We start from the raw sequence: 16,369 nt of genomic DNA, 5'->3' as shown, positions 1-16,369 counted from the left end.
GTTGCCATGCCTTCCTCCAGGGGAATCTTTTGGACCCAGGGTTTGAACCTGTGTCTCTTATGTCTCCTGCATTGGCAGGTGGGTTCTTTTTCACTAGTGCCAGTCACAGGACACAGTTTGTGGGGCAACTGTAAACTAACATGCTGGCTTTTCTCAAGGAAGCAGCCTCTCTGGAGATGATTTTAATCCTTACTGGGCGGCCAGAGCCAGGTTTGCCAAGAATACACAATATTTTAATTCATCAGTTTGGTGTTTCTGGTCCTGTCATTAATTGGATGATTTGCCAGCCAGACTGTGAAAAGACATAATTTGAAGCCTGCCATCACACCTACTCTTTATGAGCAGAGAGCCCTGGTTTTAGTTTCTGGGTTCTGCTAACTGCCAGTTGAGTGGCTTTCAAACTGGAGCTGTTTTGGATGGATAATACCTTCACATGATTCAAGGGCAGAAATGAGGGGCACGGGGAAGCATCTTCCTCCTACCCCACGCCTTGTCTGCCGAGTTCTCCTCGGCTTCCCCATCCTTCCAGACAGTTCTGAACTCTACAGAGGCTGTTATGAGTGCACGCATGACTCACACATCCATCTTTCTCTCCCCGTCCTCTGTCCCCTAAAATCGGGGATGTACTAGACACAGATTCTGGGCCTTGTCTTTCACTTACAAATATATTTTGGTGATCTTTTCATATGAGTATGTTTAAAGTTTCTCTTAAAAAATTTTTTAGTTTTTCATAATATGGATGTAGCATAATTTAACTAGCTATGCCATCAATGTACATTTAAGCTATTATTATAATTATTTTTGCCGTTCCATGACAAGCAGGAGACACAAAGGATGAGGGTTTGATCCCTGGGTTGGGAAGATCCCCTGGAGAAGAGAATGGCAACCCACTCCAGTATTCCTGCCTGGGAAGTCCCACGGACAGAGGAGCCTGGCGGGCTACAATCCATGGGGTTGAAAGGAGTCCAACAAGACTGAGCACGCATGCACATACATACATAACACGCCCCATTATATGTTAACATAACAATATTTTTTTTAATGGAAAATAATTATATTTTCTAGAACAAAAATTTTTTGAGACGAGTGGCACTGTCACGCCTGGCTGGACCTCTCTCCACTGCGCGGCTTCAAGGGAGCATCTGGGTTTACCCGTCGGTCCCCGCCTTCGTGCCGCTGTGACAGCAATGCCGTGTCCAGCTCTGCGCTCGGCAGAGACCCCCTGAGAGAGCCTCAGGACCCTCAGCGTCCTCAGGGCTCTCTGAGAGCCTCGGCTCCCTCTGTCACTAACTGGAGAGACCACCTTGACACCGCGCAGAGCTCGGCGCTCACCCCCACCCACCGGGCCGCACGCACCTTCTGGAGCCCTTTCTTGGGGGCGCTCCCCCAGGAGCTGCAGGGAGAGGGGCTCTCCTGCGACGCCGCGTTGTTCCACACGCCCCCGTCCTCGTCCTCCCACTGACTAGCGCCGAGGTTCGCGTCGTCCCCGCCGCTGCCCCAGCCTTCTTGCATAGATTTTGAAGCTAGAAAGAGAAGGAGCGGGAGCGTGTATCAGTCACCATTCCCAAAGCAGACAGGGGCGCCCTGTGACACCGTTGAGGGGAGGCAGGACAGAGGGGTGTACAGCACCTACCTTTTACTCCTCTGTCCTCCCTTACACCTAAGAATTTAATTTTTCCTACTGGACATGTAATGTACATGTAGATGTGCGTCTGTTTTTGTCTTCAAACTCCAGCTATTTGTAATCTGTGCTGTTTCAATGCCCTTAACCCACTAGAGATCACTTTGTAAAAACATATTTATTTGGCTGTGCTGGGTCTTAGTTGTGGCACTTAGTTGTGGATCTTCCATCTATGTTGGCGACACACAGAATCTTTAGTTGCGGCGTGTGGGGTCTAGTTCCCTGACCAGGAATGGAACCTGGGCCCCCTGCATTGGGAGTGTGGAGTCGCAGCCACTGGACCACCAGGGAAGTCCCTAGAGGTCGTTTTGAAACATGGACATTCTAACGATAAATCCTGGGGGCTACCGAAGGTGGCCGTCGCTGAGTGACATGAGATGCTGGTAAAAGGCAGAGTCCTGAAAACGATCACTGTCCTCCATGTCACGTGGTACATCACGTGGACCAGTGCTCCCCCAGTGCGACCAGATCTGAGTCACCTGAGGATCCTGAAAAATTCGGCAGGTCTGTGGTTGGGCTCAGCAGCCTGCACTCTTGACAAGCTCCGAGGAGACGCTCCCAGAACGACAGGAGGGACACAGCCAAGGGCTCAGGCAGAGGCAAGCTGAATACTGAGTTTCGATTTCAGGATATTATTGTTTTCTCCTTTCTTAAAATACAAAGTAATCTTTGGTGTAAAAGTCACCCCAAAATCTCCTTCCTGGGGAATCTGAAGAAGGCCAAAGATAACGTGACACTACAGTTAGCTACAGTCTGTAAGACGATGAAGACTAGAGGCTTACAAGGTGGCCAGGCATGTAATTAGGCCTCCGAGGATAAATGATACGAACAAATATGTTGCCTCGACACCTGAATCTGCACACCCAGGAGTTTCCCATCCTTCGGGTTTCTAACAAGAAGAGACATGAATGGGATAAATAATCCGGCAGAATGGTTGGCATACAGAGCACACTATCCAGGCTGACAAAGTAACAAAACAGTAAAACAAGAAAGTTGTGTTTTTAAGATCTTAATAATGTCCAAAAAAGAAATGCGCTTTTGTACCCATGTGAACAATTAACATTACACTGGACTTAAATCAGTCAACTTACATTCATACTATTGTCTTAAGTATCATATTGTAAAGCAGCCACACATTACAGAATTCCACTTGGTGAACATGATCTGGATAACAGTAAGGATGTACATTTTATGTATACTTATTATACTTTCCAATAACGGGAGGAAAACACAGCATTTTTTTTTTTTCTTTTTAAAAAAAGAAAAGAAAGAGAAAAAGCATAAATTTGGAGTATCCAAAGCTGAATTTTGTTTACTAGGCAGCAAAAGCAAGGCAAGTGTCAAACTGCGGAGTAATATATTTTTCAAAATCCAATCTCAAAAAGAAAAATGACCTCCCTTATCCATCTGCTCAGTGAAAGAGCAGGTTTAAATTGTCTGAATGACAGGTAGGAGAATTCTGCTGAAGAAGCCTGGAGGCTACTAACCATCCTTTTTTTTTTCTTTTAAAAGGAGAACATGGACTTCTCTCAAAAGTTCCTTTTCGTTCATTTATCAGACAGGGCAAATATTTCTTTACAGTTTAACATTAGTCTTAAAGTGTGGTGGCTCAGATGGTAAAGAATCCACCAGTGATGTGGGAAGACCTGGGTTCAATCCCTGGGTTGGGAAGATCCCCTGGAGAAGGGAACGGCAACCCACTCCAGTATTCTTGCCTGGAGAATCCCATGGACAGAGGATCCTGGCAGGCTACAGTTCATGGGGTCGCAAAGAGTTGGACACGATTGAGCAACTTTCACTTAAAATGTAAATAAAATGAGGAAAGTGTCCTAAAACACTAATTCTTAAAATTAAATGAGAAGTATGCCCTTAAATAGAGTACGTGGGCCCACTTCCAAACAGCCAACCCAGGGTGGGCAAGACGCTGGGCTCACCTGGTTTGCACAGGGCTGGGGCGGCAGCGGGGGCGCTGGCCCTGCCGAACGTCAGCGCCGGCTCGGTGGGCGGGTCCCCCCATCCGCTGCCGCTGCTGGGTGGCTTGCCCCACGCTGCTGTGCCATTATCAACCAGGGTGGACGGGGATGATGACTCCCCCCACGAGTTTTCAGCCTTCGAATGAACGTTAGGCATTTCTCCCCAGCCCGACGAAACTGAAGACGGCACCGGGGAGAGAGAAGACAACAAAAGTGAGACAGAGAGAGAGAGTGAGAATGGTGATTTCAAGCTCAAAATCATTCTGAGATTATCTTTAGGATGGCTTTTAGAAGAAAGTGAAAAGGAGACAATATTAGATCTAATCAGATTTGTCTTTTTTTTTTTTTTAAAGTTGCAGCCTTCTCACTCCTGACCCCTACCCCCTTAAAACTGTAAGTCCGTTAGATTAAAAGCTATTCAGTTCGCACTATTTTAGTTTTAGTAGTTTAGAACTAAAGTTTAAGGAGTAGATCTTTTACTTCTGGTGTTATATGTAACAACCTAAAAATTTCATAAAAGTTTCGTATTAATCTCTTATAAAAAGTTTATGCATTGCAACATTTTTCTCGCTTATCTTTTGACCAACCATCAAAGACACAGGTCTGGACAAACAAATAAGAAGATAGAAGAGGAAATATGTACAGATAAAGTAATCACAGAGCACCCAGATGGTTCTTAGGTACCAGCAGTGAGTTGGGAAAGAAGTTGAGATATTGGTGATAAAAGATGGGAACTGAATGGAGGAATTACGGAGAAGGGTGGTTCCAACTAACTGACTGCAAGGGCATCTCAGAATTCTTCTTTCATTCCTCCAACCCGTCCTGTTGCCATAGCATCCTGAACCGGGACTTGTCCCAGAGATGAGGATCCAATTAAACTAGGTAAGTTTTCCTAGCGAATCCAGAAGTTTCTGGCATTACTATCTATGAGGCACGGATGAAGTTAAGAGAGTAGGCCACAGTAAGGATCTCCTCACCTTCTTTACACTTCAGTAAGACAAACACTTTACATGTCATATGCAAACTTCATTTTTCCAAATCAACCCAAATTCTGATCTTTGTGCCTTTGCCCATAGGCTCACTTGATAATACTGAAAAGTCACGCTGATAGCTCACATCAGCTGTAATTTTCATATAGATATAGCTTCTCAGGGGCAGAACCATGAATGTTTTAAATACTAACTGAAGAACAGAAACCACAAATAAGCCAATCACAAAATTTAAATTACTTGGTTAAAACATGGATATTACCATCTCGGTAATGAAATATATTAATTTTCTGACTAAAAATAGCATGGTATCAGCTCCCTTGATGCTTTACTCTAATAATACAATACAACAATAATGATTAATGACAAAACTACCTACCACGTATGAATCATTTAAAATTACAAGCTGTATAATGAGCAATACATTATGTGAATTATTACCAATATCAGGGAAAGTGTTAATCACTCAGTTGTGCTTGACTCTTTGCTACCCCAAGGACTGTAGCCAGTCAGGCTCCTCTGTCCACAAAATTCTCCAGGTAAGAGTACTGGAGTGAGTTGCCATTCCCTTCTCCAGGGGATCTTCCTGACCCAGGGATCGAACTTGGATGTCCCGTACTGCAGGCAGGTTCCTTACCGACTGTGCCATCTGGTTAAAGGTACTATCAGGGGAGTTAGCCCTAATCACTATTGTCGGCCAAGGCTAACTAATATTACCTGTAATTACACAGAAAACAATAATGCATATTGGGAGAAGCAGTTTTACAAATCAAAGGAACAAAATTAGGAAAATTAACATAGAAGACAAAAATTAAGGAAGTTTTGGGAAGCTGAAATAATTCAGTTGTTACTAAAAGTCAATCAGCTGCAAAGACAGTGATTTATTGTCGGCAATTAAATAACAAAATCACTTGATCAAAAGGCAGGCACACAGGGACTTCCCTGGTTGTCTGATGGTTAGGACTCCACTCTGCCAATGCATGCGGCACTGGTTTGATCACTGGTCGAGGAACTAAGATCCCATATGCCCCACAGTGTGACCAAAAAGGGTAAGAAGGAGAGAGAGAGGAAAAAAAAAAAAAGGCAGATACACAGCATTTCTCTAGATTACTGTGTTCCAGCTCCAGACTGGGTTTGAACTAGATCCAAACAATCCAGTGTAAATCCTACACTGCATTTCATAAATTAGTATCGGTTTTCCTTAGGCTCATCAGAAAACTAGTATTAATAAGAATGGGATTGTCCTGTAGCATTTACTTTTACAAAACTGGACACACACACAAAAATCTATGTGATCAAGAAACCATATTTTGCAAGCCAGAGATCAATATCCTTATGCGGTGATGATCAACAACCGAAAAGCAACTTAAAACCCAAACTCTGAGGTTAGTGAAGATTTTGTAAAATCAGTGAAGGTCAAGAGTGATGCTGCAGAAATCTGTAAAAGACCTGCTCTGTAGCAGAAACCTCATCAGACATTCATCAGGTTTGCACTTTGTTTGGAGGGGGAATCCCAGTTGATCTGCAACAAGCAGGCAAGTGTTCAAGCCGTGAGCTGAGCCACAGCCTAGCAGATGCTGTCATTGCTGCTTCCATCTCTGATCCCAGCGGCCTGGGTACCACAAGCCCCGACAGGAAGGTCCAGGGGCTGTATGTGTGAGAATGAATGGAGAGGACCCAAAGGAAGCAGCATCTTGTCACTGTTATGAAGGGAACTGAGGGAGGTGTGACTGCTGCTTCTATAGCACAAAGAACAGCTGGTCCCCCAGACCGGGACAGAGACAGGCTCAGATCACCTGTGGTTCCCGAGAGGGATGGACTCTGCTCTCACTGCAGAATAGTGCTCAGTTCAGGACAGACAGGAGTATCATAGGTGATGTGGGGCAAGGATAATGCCTCAATGCAGCTACACTGTGTTGTGCAGAATATGAGACTAATGTCATCAATCAAAAATTACTGAGTAACCCCATCATCCCCAGTGATACAGTATGTGTGCACTGTCTCTGCACAGGGCTCAGCTAAGTTGTGTCCAACTCTTTGTGACCCTGTGGACTGTAGCCCGCCAGGCCCTTCTGTCTATGGGATTTCCCAGGCAAGAATACTAGAGTGGGTTGCCATTTCCTTTTCCAGTAGGGCTCAATACGTGCAAGTAATTCCTCTAACTTTTTGTCTGTCTCTGTCAAAGTGGTTGAAATAAAATCCACAGAGGCTGTCACACTATGACAAATATAGACATCACACACGTGCATAAGGCCCGGAGGACGGAGAACAAATGAGAATCCAGAAACAGTCACCTTGGTGGATGGGGCATGTTTAGTGAGACTGTGTGCAATTTGTTTTAAAAAAAAAAAATTATCTATAAATATTTTTCACATACAAGAAAATAATTTTGGCTCTTCCAACCAAACAGGAATGCCTTTATCCAGGGTGAATCTCATATTCTTTGTCTACTAAAAACCATTAAGAGGAGATTCTGAGGGTAACATATTCAAGTGGAAAAAGAAAAAAATCACAAATGCACGTGATGTTGTCCTTGTCTCTGTGGGGGTGTCATGGATGTCATATGTTACAAGTGGCAGCGGGCAGGTATGTATTTCACATCTGAGACCCCCACCAGCTCCCCACCACGTGTGCCCTCAGCAAGCTACTTAATTGCCTGTTTCCTCTGTAACATGAAGCCTCGGCGGCTGTCAGGACCACGTGAGATGAGCATAAGATGTGCCACATGTGGTCGCCCGGCGGCGCCAGGCCACGCTTGTCACCAGGACCTGGGCGCCAAGGACATGTCAGCAGGAGCTTTTTGAGGGACACTGAGCAGCAGGTGAGGGAGCTCTGTCCGCGACCTGAGGAGTCACGGGAATGAGGACTTCCGGAGGAAAGACTTGGGCGGCTGTGATGTGATTGCTGTGTTTCTTAATAATAATTTATTGATTTTTGGCTGTGCTGGGTCTTCGTTGTTGCGTGGGCTTTTCTTTAGTTGCGATGAGCAGGGGCTACTCTTGTCATTGTGGTGGCTTCTCATGTTGCAGAGATGGGCTCTAGGGCATAGCCTCAATAGTTGTGGCCCGTGGGCTTAGCTGCTACGCGGCATGTGGGACCTTCCCAGATCAGGGATCCATCTGGCCTCCTATATTGGCAGGTGGATTCCTTACCACCAAGCCACTAGGAAAGCCCAGAACGCTACCCTCTTAGCGGTAGAATCTCTCCTCTCAACCTCGGGCCTCTGCTCATTGCCCTTCTCCCACAGCTGTACCTGCCGCCCTATCTCTGGCTGAGACCCAGGCTTCTGCATCCAACCTCTGCTGTCCCCTCTACAGACACGTGCGCCCGTGTGCTGCCTGAGAAGGCAGTGCACCTCGCCGTGACCTGCCCACCTGCCCGAGCTCTGACTCCTCCTTGCTCCGGCATCCAGTTTCCCAGTCTGGCTGTGGTCTCCATCTGCGCCCCTGGCCACTATTCCTTCCCCTATCATGCCACACATGGCTGAGCTCAGCTCTTCTTCTCCAGCTGTGCTTCCCACTGATCCACTCTTCATCTTACAGATGACACAATTCTGTAATTAAGCCTGATGGTTCAATCTGCTTCATCTTCTCAGTGGCTTCCCAGACCTCTGGATACACCCCAGTTCCTTCACGGGGCCTAAAAGAACGTGTCTGCTCTTGCCCTGGTCTCCTTGCTCTGCAAGGCCTTCCTGCCACGCCCCACCACGCACCCCCAGCACCAACTACTCTGAAGTTCTTTCTGTTCCTCAAAGATGCTACCTTCCCTTTTGCCTCCAGGTCTTCTGTGCTAGCACCTCTATCTGAGCCACTCCTCTGCTAGTTCTCTAGTTACAAAGGCCAGCTGGACTGAATTCTCTCTCTCTCCCATGGTCTGTGTTGCACGTGTATTTTCTCAGTCACAGTTCATGCTCCCTGCAGGCAGGCTCTGGTCTATAACAGCTTCTTGCCTCTTTTACTGCAGTATCTAGGAGAGTGCCTTGCGCAGGGCAGGGACTCAACACACAGATTTTCATCTAATTTTTAGCATTTTTCTTTCCACTGAAATCAGAACATGATTTGTACTGTATAATGCCATATAAAACCGTTTCAACCAAAAAACGGTTTTCAGTTAACCACATCAGAAACACCTGTGGAGCTTTAAAACAGGCCAGTGGGCGGGCTTCCCATCCGGACCAACGACACCTGCATCTGAGGTGTCTCTGAGACTGGTACGTCTCAGCTCCCTAAGCTCCCGGGGAATTCTAACGAAAGCCCTCTGGGGTTGAGAACCACTGGTTTAATCTCATAAATAAACAAAGATTTTGTAATAAGTAAACACAGGCTAACACAATGGCCTCCAGTCTTTCCAAAGAGGGTATATTTCTTCTTTCCTCTCCTTTCTCTTGAAAGTGGGTAATATTTTTCCCCCCTTGGACTGAAAGCTATCAGAAAATCCTACTGTATTTTTTTCTTGTTTTTTTTCTTTCTCTTGGACTGAAAGCTATCAGAAAATCCTACTTTATTTTCTTTCTCTATAATGTTATTTCTTTGGATAATATTCAAATATGATCCTGTAAGGTGAAGGGCATGGAAATCAGTTTAATGTCATTTGCTACAAAAACACTAGTTGAGTGTGTGTGCAAATGTAATGAGAATGTTTTTTCTTTAACTTCTAAAGGCACACGCAGCACCATACCTGGGCCGAGCAGCGGCGATCGGCTGAGCTGGGTGCTGGCCTGGTGCACCGGGGGCGCCTCGGCTGCGCTCGCACTGTCGCTCGTGGCGGTGGCGATGGTGGTGGCGGTGGCGCCGGCGCCGGCCGAGGCGCTGCTCTGGATGCCTGGGTTGTTTCTGTCCCACATGTTTACAGTTTTATTGTTGTAGTTGCTCGGGTCACCCCAAGCTGAGGTACCGTCATCAATTTCCATTTTGCGTCGGATGGATGGCGGAGAAGGCTCCTCCCAGCCCGTGGCCTCGCTGCTGTCCTTCGGTTTGATGGGGACCGGCCCCCCGATCCACCCTGTTCCTGTCTGTTTAACGGAAGTGGCTCCTCCCCAGTTACTCGAGCTGCTGTCTGGGGGTTTGCTCGCCCAGTTCTGTTGGGGGCCGGGTTTCAGTGACTCTCCCCAGCTTGTCCCTGGATTCACTTTCGCGTTTGTGCCATTGCCCCAGCCACCAGTCCCCGACCTCGGAGCCTCGTTCCAACCAGACCCTGATCGATTACTGTCAGCATCCCAGCCTGAGGCGTTTTTCTTCCCCTCCCCCAGGTGCCCGAGGACCGAGGCCGAATCCGCCCAGTCCCCCCCTCCTGTGCTCCAGGCTGGGTTCGCCTTGTGTCCATCTCCCCAGTTCTGAGATCTGGGTTTCTGAGGCTCAGCCCAGGTGGGGGACTTGTCCTCCTGATTCACGGTCCCGCTCCAAGCATGGCCACTCTTGGCAGCAGCAGCATTATTAACAGCAGTAGAGCTTATCGCGTCCCCCCAAACCCCGGGGCCATTTGGCGCTTTGTGGCTGCTGTCTCCCCAGCCGGCGTGCGCTGGCGCAGCAGCAGGCGGTGAGCTGACCCACCCCGATACTGAAGAGGTATTTGTACTGTTCACGCTGGACCCATCGTTCTTCCCCCCTGAGTGTGAAGGCTGAGTAGCTGCACACCCCCAGGCCTCTGTCCCATTGTCGTTCTTGCGCTCAGACCTGGGGGACTCTTCAAATTCCCAGGCAGTGTTTTGCTTCACTGGAGTCTGTCCCCAACCAGTGTTGGACAGAACTCTTGGGTCAAGGTCGCTCCTTGGCAACTGGAGGTGCCCTTGCTCGAGAATCCCTTTGTCTCGCCGTCGGCCTTCTGCTCCATCCCGCCCAGTGCTTCCTTCGTTGTGGCTGCCAGAACCCTCGCTGCTGCCTTCACTGGCCGATGTTCCAGAGGACGCAGCTTTGGCCCAAGAGTTCACGTGCTCGCTGCCAGGCTGCGTGGCAGGATTCTGGCCGCCGGCGCTAGGACTGTCCCACCCTGTTGATCCTTTCCCGTTGATGTCGCTACTGGAATGCTGGTTGGGGGGCTTCCCCCAGTCCCCGTTCACCCCGTTGGAGGTGCTCCGGCTGGGGTGGCCCCAAGCTCCCGAGTGGAGGTTGCCCACGCCGCTGTTGCCCCCGCCCCGCCCCCAGGCGAGGATGCCAGGACCGGCGGGAGGTCCTGAGTCCCACACGTTGTTCCCTCCATTCCCCTCCTTCTGCACGGTGCTGCTGGAGCCGTTCTGCTTAGCACTTAATGCTGAGTTCACAGTGTCGCCATTCCCCTGACTGAACCCGGAACCGCTGTTTCCTGTGGCCGGGTTACCTGGGGACAGTCCCCACACAGAACTGCCGATTCCTTCACCGCCACCCCCGCCGACTTGAGAAACTGACGATCCGTTAGCACCAGGAAGGCCTTGCAGGTGGGGCGGGATGATGGCCCCCATGCCGACAGCCATGCCCCAGTTTGGCAGTCCATTCGTCTGCACTGCGTTGAGAGGGTTGGGGGAAGGGTTCAGGGGGTTAGTGTTATTTGGTCCATCAGTGTTAAGGTTCTGAGGTTGTACGCTGAAAGACACATTCTGAGAAGTGGACGTTTGTGGTTCTGTGCTCTCTTGCGGCAGCAAGTTTCCCCAAGCACCTAAAGTGCCCGCTGGGTTCCCATTCTGGGTGCCCATGTTTTGACCTATGGCACTGACCGGACTGCAAATACTGGAAGGGTTGCCTGTCGCCACAGTTCCTTCGTGTCCGAGTACAGGCCAGGCAGCTGGGTTGGCGTTGGGATTAAGGTTAAGATTAATGCCAGCGTTGGAGTTGGAGGCACCCCAGCAGTTCTGACTCCTCCCATCTCCGATCATGTTGTCCATTTTCCCATCCCCGCCGCCGAGGGAGCAGTGAGCCAGGCCCGAGCCGGTGCCTGCGGCTACGCCCCACACTCTGGCTGCACCTCCGTTGCCGTTCGCTGCCCCTGCCCCAAGGGCACTCTGAGTGGACGGGTTCTGGACCAGGGCGCCGCTGGAGCCATTACCGCCGTTCGTCTTCTTGGTCTGTCCAGTGAAGCTGCCCTGGGCGCTCCCCGTAGCCATGCTACTGTTCTCTGAGCCACAGTTGGAGGCAGAGTCAGTGTCTGTGGTACATTCTGAGGCGGATTCCGTCTCTGCTCCCGTGATGGAAGGCCAGGCCCCCGCGTCCGTCCTGTCGCTTAGCGCCTTCTCCCAGCTGCAGCTGGCTTCGCTCCGGTAAGTGGACTGCTGTCCCCAGTGGGAACTCTCATAATGCTCTGCTGGGCCGCTGTGACTGAGATCTGAAAAAGACGAAACACATTCAAAGTTAGCGTCTCCTCCCACTTGTCAATCAACTGCTCAAACTAGTCTGGGGGGCACGCTCTTTCTTCTGAGTTTTCAATTCTGAATGACAGATACTAAAAATGACTTCAAGAAAAAAAGTTATTTGTCTTCTAAGTGTGTGCTAAGTGGCTTCAGTCACGTCAGACTCTTTGTGACCCCACGGACCATTCCATAGCCCACCAGGCTCCTCTGTCCATGGGGTTCTCCAGGCAAGAATACTGGAGTGATCTGCCATGACCTCCTCCAGGGGATCTTCCTGACCCAGGGATGGAACCCGAGTCTCTTATGTCTTCTAAGTAGATCCCACTCAAAAAAGAGTTAATGCTTCCAAAATTACATTAATTCTTACTACTACACCATCCTATTGGGAAGATTCACAGTGTACATCAGCACATGTGTGTCTCTGAAAGCATTTATAGTAAAGAAATCAGTTTGACCGGAAGTAGTCTGAAATCTGAGTGTGTATTCACTGTGAATACACTGGCACCAACACCGAAGCTCACATGGCTGCTTGAGTGCAACTTGCAGTTCTTTTCAAGACCTCTGAAGAGTCACAATATTAAGACAGAGGCTACATGACGTATTTGGCAGAAAAGAATCATAAATGCCCCACAGAAGCACATAACAGAACCAAATATTTTGGGGGTTGGGGATAGAGAGACAGAAAGAAGTAGCTTTAGAAAATGATATCTCATGTTATCAAGGGAACAACGGTTAGAATCACTTAATTACATTTCTACTACTTTATCTGTTATTACCAGTGATTATGGTTTACCCCGGTTTCCTGAGCATTAATAAAAAAATATTCACAGCCCTACATCTGGTATCTTCTTAGATCTCTAGGGATTCCTTCTACCTCTGCTTTCTATTTTGCTAACTTAGTCGTTTGTTTGGAGATTCCCAAGAATAACTTTATATGATACTTTCTATGGTGTTTATATAATTTCACTCTTAGGAGTCTAATAAATAATCTAGTATTTGGTATCTGAATTTTGTCTCCTGTAATATCCTAATTTTTTGAGTATTCTTAACATTGCAATCAAACTTATATACCAAGTTTTCCAACAGGCTTTATTTGAAGTATGAAGTGATGTGAAAGTCACTCAGCCGTGTCCAACTCTTTGTGACCCCATGGACTATACAGTCCATGGAATTCTCCAGGCCAGAATACTAGAGTGGGTAGCCTTTCCCTTCTCCAGGGGATCTTCCCAACCCAGGGATCAAACCCAGGTCTCTCACATTGCAGGCAAATTCTTTATCAGCTGAGCCACAATGGAAGCCCATTTGAAGTATGCATCACTCAAAAATAAAGTAATATAAAAAATTAATTTAATGTATTTACATAAAACCTCAATTAAAAATCCTTGACAGAGTTTCTTTAAATAGTAAGATACACAGATAATTGCAATTAAATATTTCTTCTCTTTTAGAACTTTTCCATTATGTTCTTTGCAAATTAATTTCAACAAGAAAAAAATCTTACTCAACATGCACAGTGAAACTGGGTGTCCCCTCACATCTCTTTTATTATTTGATGGAGCTAAAAGAAGAAAAGACGAAGTATGCAATCATCACTATCACTAGAAAGAACACACTAAAGCTCATTTCAGCCTTAAAAAACCTCCCACATCAGTGGTTTCTGTTGCCTGATTTAAATGGAATGTAATGAATTTAGAATGATGGTCTAGGTGATTCTAAAGTAGGCAGGTAATTTCAGGTGAAAACTACAAAGGGAAAATGAAGGAGGGCAACAGAAAACTACAAGTATCTAAATTACCATAAAACAAGAAAGTTTTTTATTGACAAATATTGGGGGTTGGCTCTACAACTGTGGTTTATGATTATTTCTCCTGTTGGTTTTACCTATAGCATAAAAACTAGCCTGTTTAGTTGCTAAGTCATATCGGACTCTTTTGCGACCCCATGGACTGTAGCTCGCCAGGCTCCTCTGTCTACGGAATTCTCCAGACAAAAATACTGGAGTGGGTTGCCATTCCCTTCTCCAGGGGGTGGTTCAGTCTCAACCCAGGGATCGGACCCATGTCACCTGCATTGGCAAGCGGGTTCTTTACCACTGAGCCACCAGGGAAGCCCCTGAACTAGTTTGTGCTGTGTTGTGCTGAGTTGCTCAGCTGTGTCCGACTCTTTGTGACCCCATGGACTATAACTCACCAGGCTCCCCTGTCCATGGGGATTTTCTAGGCAAGAATACTTGAGTGGGTTGCCATGCCCTCCATCAGCGGATCTTTCTAACCCCAGGGATCAAACTTAGGTATCTGGCATTGCAGGTGGATTCTTTATCATCTGAGCCCAAGATGAGCCCAAGAGAAGCCCAAGAATACTGGAGTGGGTAGCCTATCCCTTCTCCAGGGGATCTTCTCGACTCAGGAATTGAACTAGGGTCTCCTGCATTGCAGGCAGATTCTTTACCAGCTGAACTACCTGGGAAGCCCCATGGATAACAGCATGGATGTTCCCTAAAAAACTAAAAATAGAGTTACCATGTGATCTAGCAATCCACTTCTGGGTATATATCTGGAGAAAACTATAATTCAAAAAGATACATGCACCCTAATGTTCATGGCAGCACTATTTACAGTAACCAAGTCTTGGAAGCAACCTAAATGTCCATGGACAGATGAAAGGATAAAGAAGATATCATATATCACTTATAGGTGGGATCTAAAAAACTGATACAAATGAACTTCTTAACAGAACAGAAATAGACTCACAGACATAGAAAAAAGACTTAAGGTTACCAAAAGGGAAGGGGGGAGGGGTAAATTAGGAATTTGGAATTAACAGATATACACAACTATATATAAAATAGATAAACAACAAGGACCTACTGTATAGCACAGGGAACTAAATTAAACTGTAACAGGAAACACTAACATGAGTAAGAGCAGTTCTGGGACGGGGAGGAGGAAGGGAGAAGATGGACTAAGATCCAGATACGGTGAGTCTGGGGTGCCTGCAAGACCTCCAAGCAGATTCGTCTACAGTCCTTGGAGAAGCAAACTGGAAGCTCAGACGTGAACGTGGGATTCATCAGCCCCCTCTGTGTGGACTCATGCCTCCTTGCAGGTGCTTCATCCAGCCCCTTAAAAGGCCATCACTGCCACTCTTCCCGCCTCTTCGCTCCTCTCCATCATCCACTTCAGCTGCCCGATCAAGTAGGGACTACGTTTGACAAGCACTGGGGAATCTACGGGTTGTCGTCCACTCAACAGGACCCTTTTCTCAAAGGCAAGAATGTGTCTGCAAGTGGTGCACGCCAAGAGAGCAGTGTCCTAACTCAGAGAGGAGCTAAACGTTCTGGAACTTGGTACAGCCAGCCGGAAGGAAGTTGAGAGAGAGAGAGAAGGCTAGCAGAGAGGAGATAAAAGAGGGAAGGGGGTGAAAGCATGAGAGGAAATCTCCTCCAGAAATTCCCTGGCGGCCCAGCGGTTAGGACTTGGTGCTTTCGTTGCCACCACTCTGGGCTCAATCCCTGGTTGAGGAGCTAAGATCCCGAAAGCTGCTCAGCATGGCCAAAATAAAGAAATAAATAAGATCCCCCACACCAGCCTTAAGAGTGTTTTACTGAACGGGCATACACACCTGTGCTTTGGCACAGAGGGGTAAAGAAAGGACAAGGTGTCACTGCTACTAAAGGAGCCTCAAGGAGAGGCTCAACTCGCATCAACGCACGGCACTGCTCGAGTCCACTTTCAGGTGAGGACCTCTGCCCTAAGCTTGCAAAGAGGGCCAACTCTTACATATGGAGCTATTTGGAGGGGCTTAAAAGGAGGCTAACAAGTGAATTTGCTATATACATTTATCTAAGTGTTATTACTATGTAAGCCACTAAAACACATTTTTTCCATGTAAAATATTTTTAGTTGGATAAGGAGGAAAAAGAGAGACAAACATTACAGTGTCTTTCACTGTAATTAAACTTTGAGAATACCAAAATGATATAAGGATTTTTTTCCAAGAAAATAGCACTTTTGAGGGTGCTGACAGGATCAAAATGAACATTAAATATGAAAATAAAATGAACACAAAACCAAAAAGTTAAGGATAAATGGCAAGAATTACTCTATGCCATATTTCTACAAGTTGATTTCCGGTCCTACTCCCGAGTGTCTCCAGTTCTGGTATTCTTAGTGTCCCGGCAGCTTCTTTACAAAGTCCTCTCCTCTGATGGTTTAGAGCCCTGTAACAGAGGCTGTTCCTATGTAACTCCAGTCACAGTGTCCTCAGATGACAGTTCCCTGATGAAGTTCATATTGTGCTGAACACGCGTGTTCAACAGTCCTGCCGATGAGCTCACAAACACCACACAGATGAACAAGAACGTTCTGTACCAAGACAGGTGTGATGCACAAAGGTGCCACTCTTTGCTTCA

General features: G+C 47.1%; 1 protein-coding gene across 14 annotated transcripts in view; it reads right to left on the bottom strand.

Moving 5' to 3' along the window:
- Positions 1-16,369, bottom strand: part of TNRC6C (trinucleotide repeat containing adaptor 6C) — a 115,541-nt gene that overhangs the window by 28,963 nt on the left and 70,209 nt on the right. For 10 of the 14 annotated variants that reach the window (XM_081575630.1, XM_081575634.1, XM_081575631.1 and 7 more), the window contains 3 exons: positions 9,321-11,933; positions 3,616-3,831; positions 1,357-1,523 (listed from right to left, as the gene is read on the bottom strand). In XM_081575630.1, coding sequence (XP_081431756.1) covers positions 1,357-1,523; positions 3,616-3,831; positions 9,321-11,933 — 2,996 coding nt within the window. The remainder of the gene's footprint in view (positions 1-1,356; positions 1,524-3,615; positions 3,832-9,320; positions 11,934-16,369) is intronic. The other 4 variants (XM_081575641.1, XM_081575642.1, XM_081575643.1 and 1 more) reach the window with 1 other exon arrangement.

The sequence above is a fragment of the Giraffa tippelskirchi genome, chromosome 3, assembly GCF_054371585.1.
Source record: "Giraffa tippelskirchi isolate mGirTip1 chromosome 3, T2T-mGirTip1v1.2.pri, whole genome shotgun sequence".
Classification (NCBI taxonomy): Eukaryota; Metazoa; Chordata; class Mammalia; order Artiodactyla; family Giraffidae; genus Giraffa; species Giraffa tippelskirchi.
This window is presented reverse-complemented; position numbering and strand designations above follow the sequence as displayed.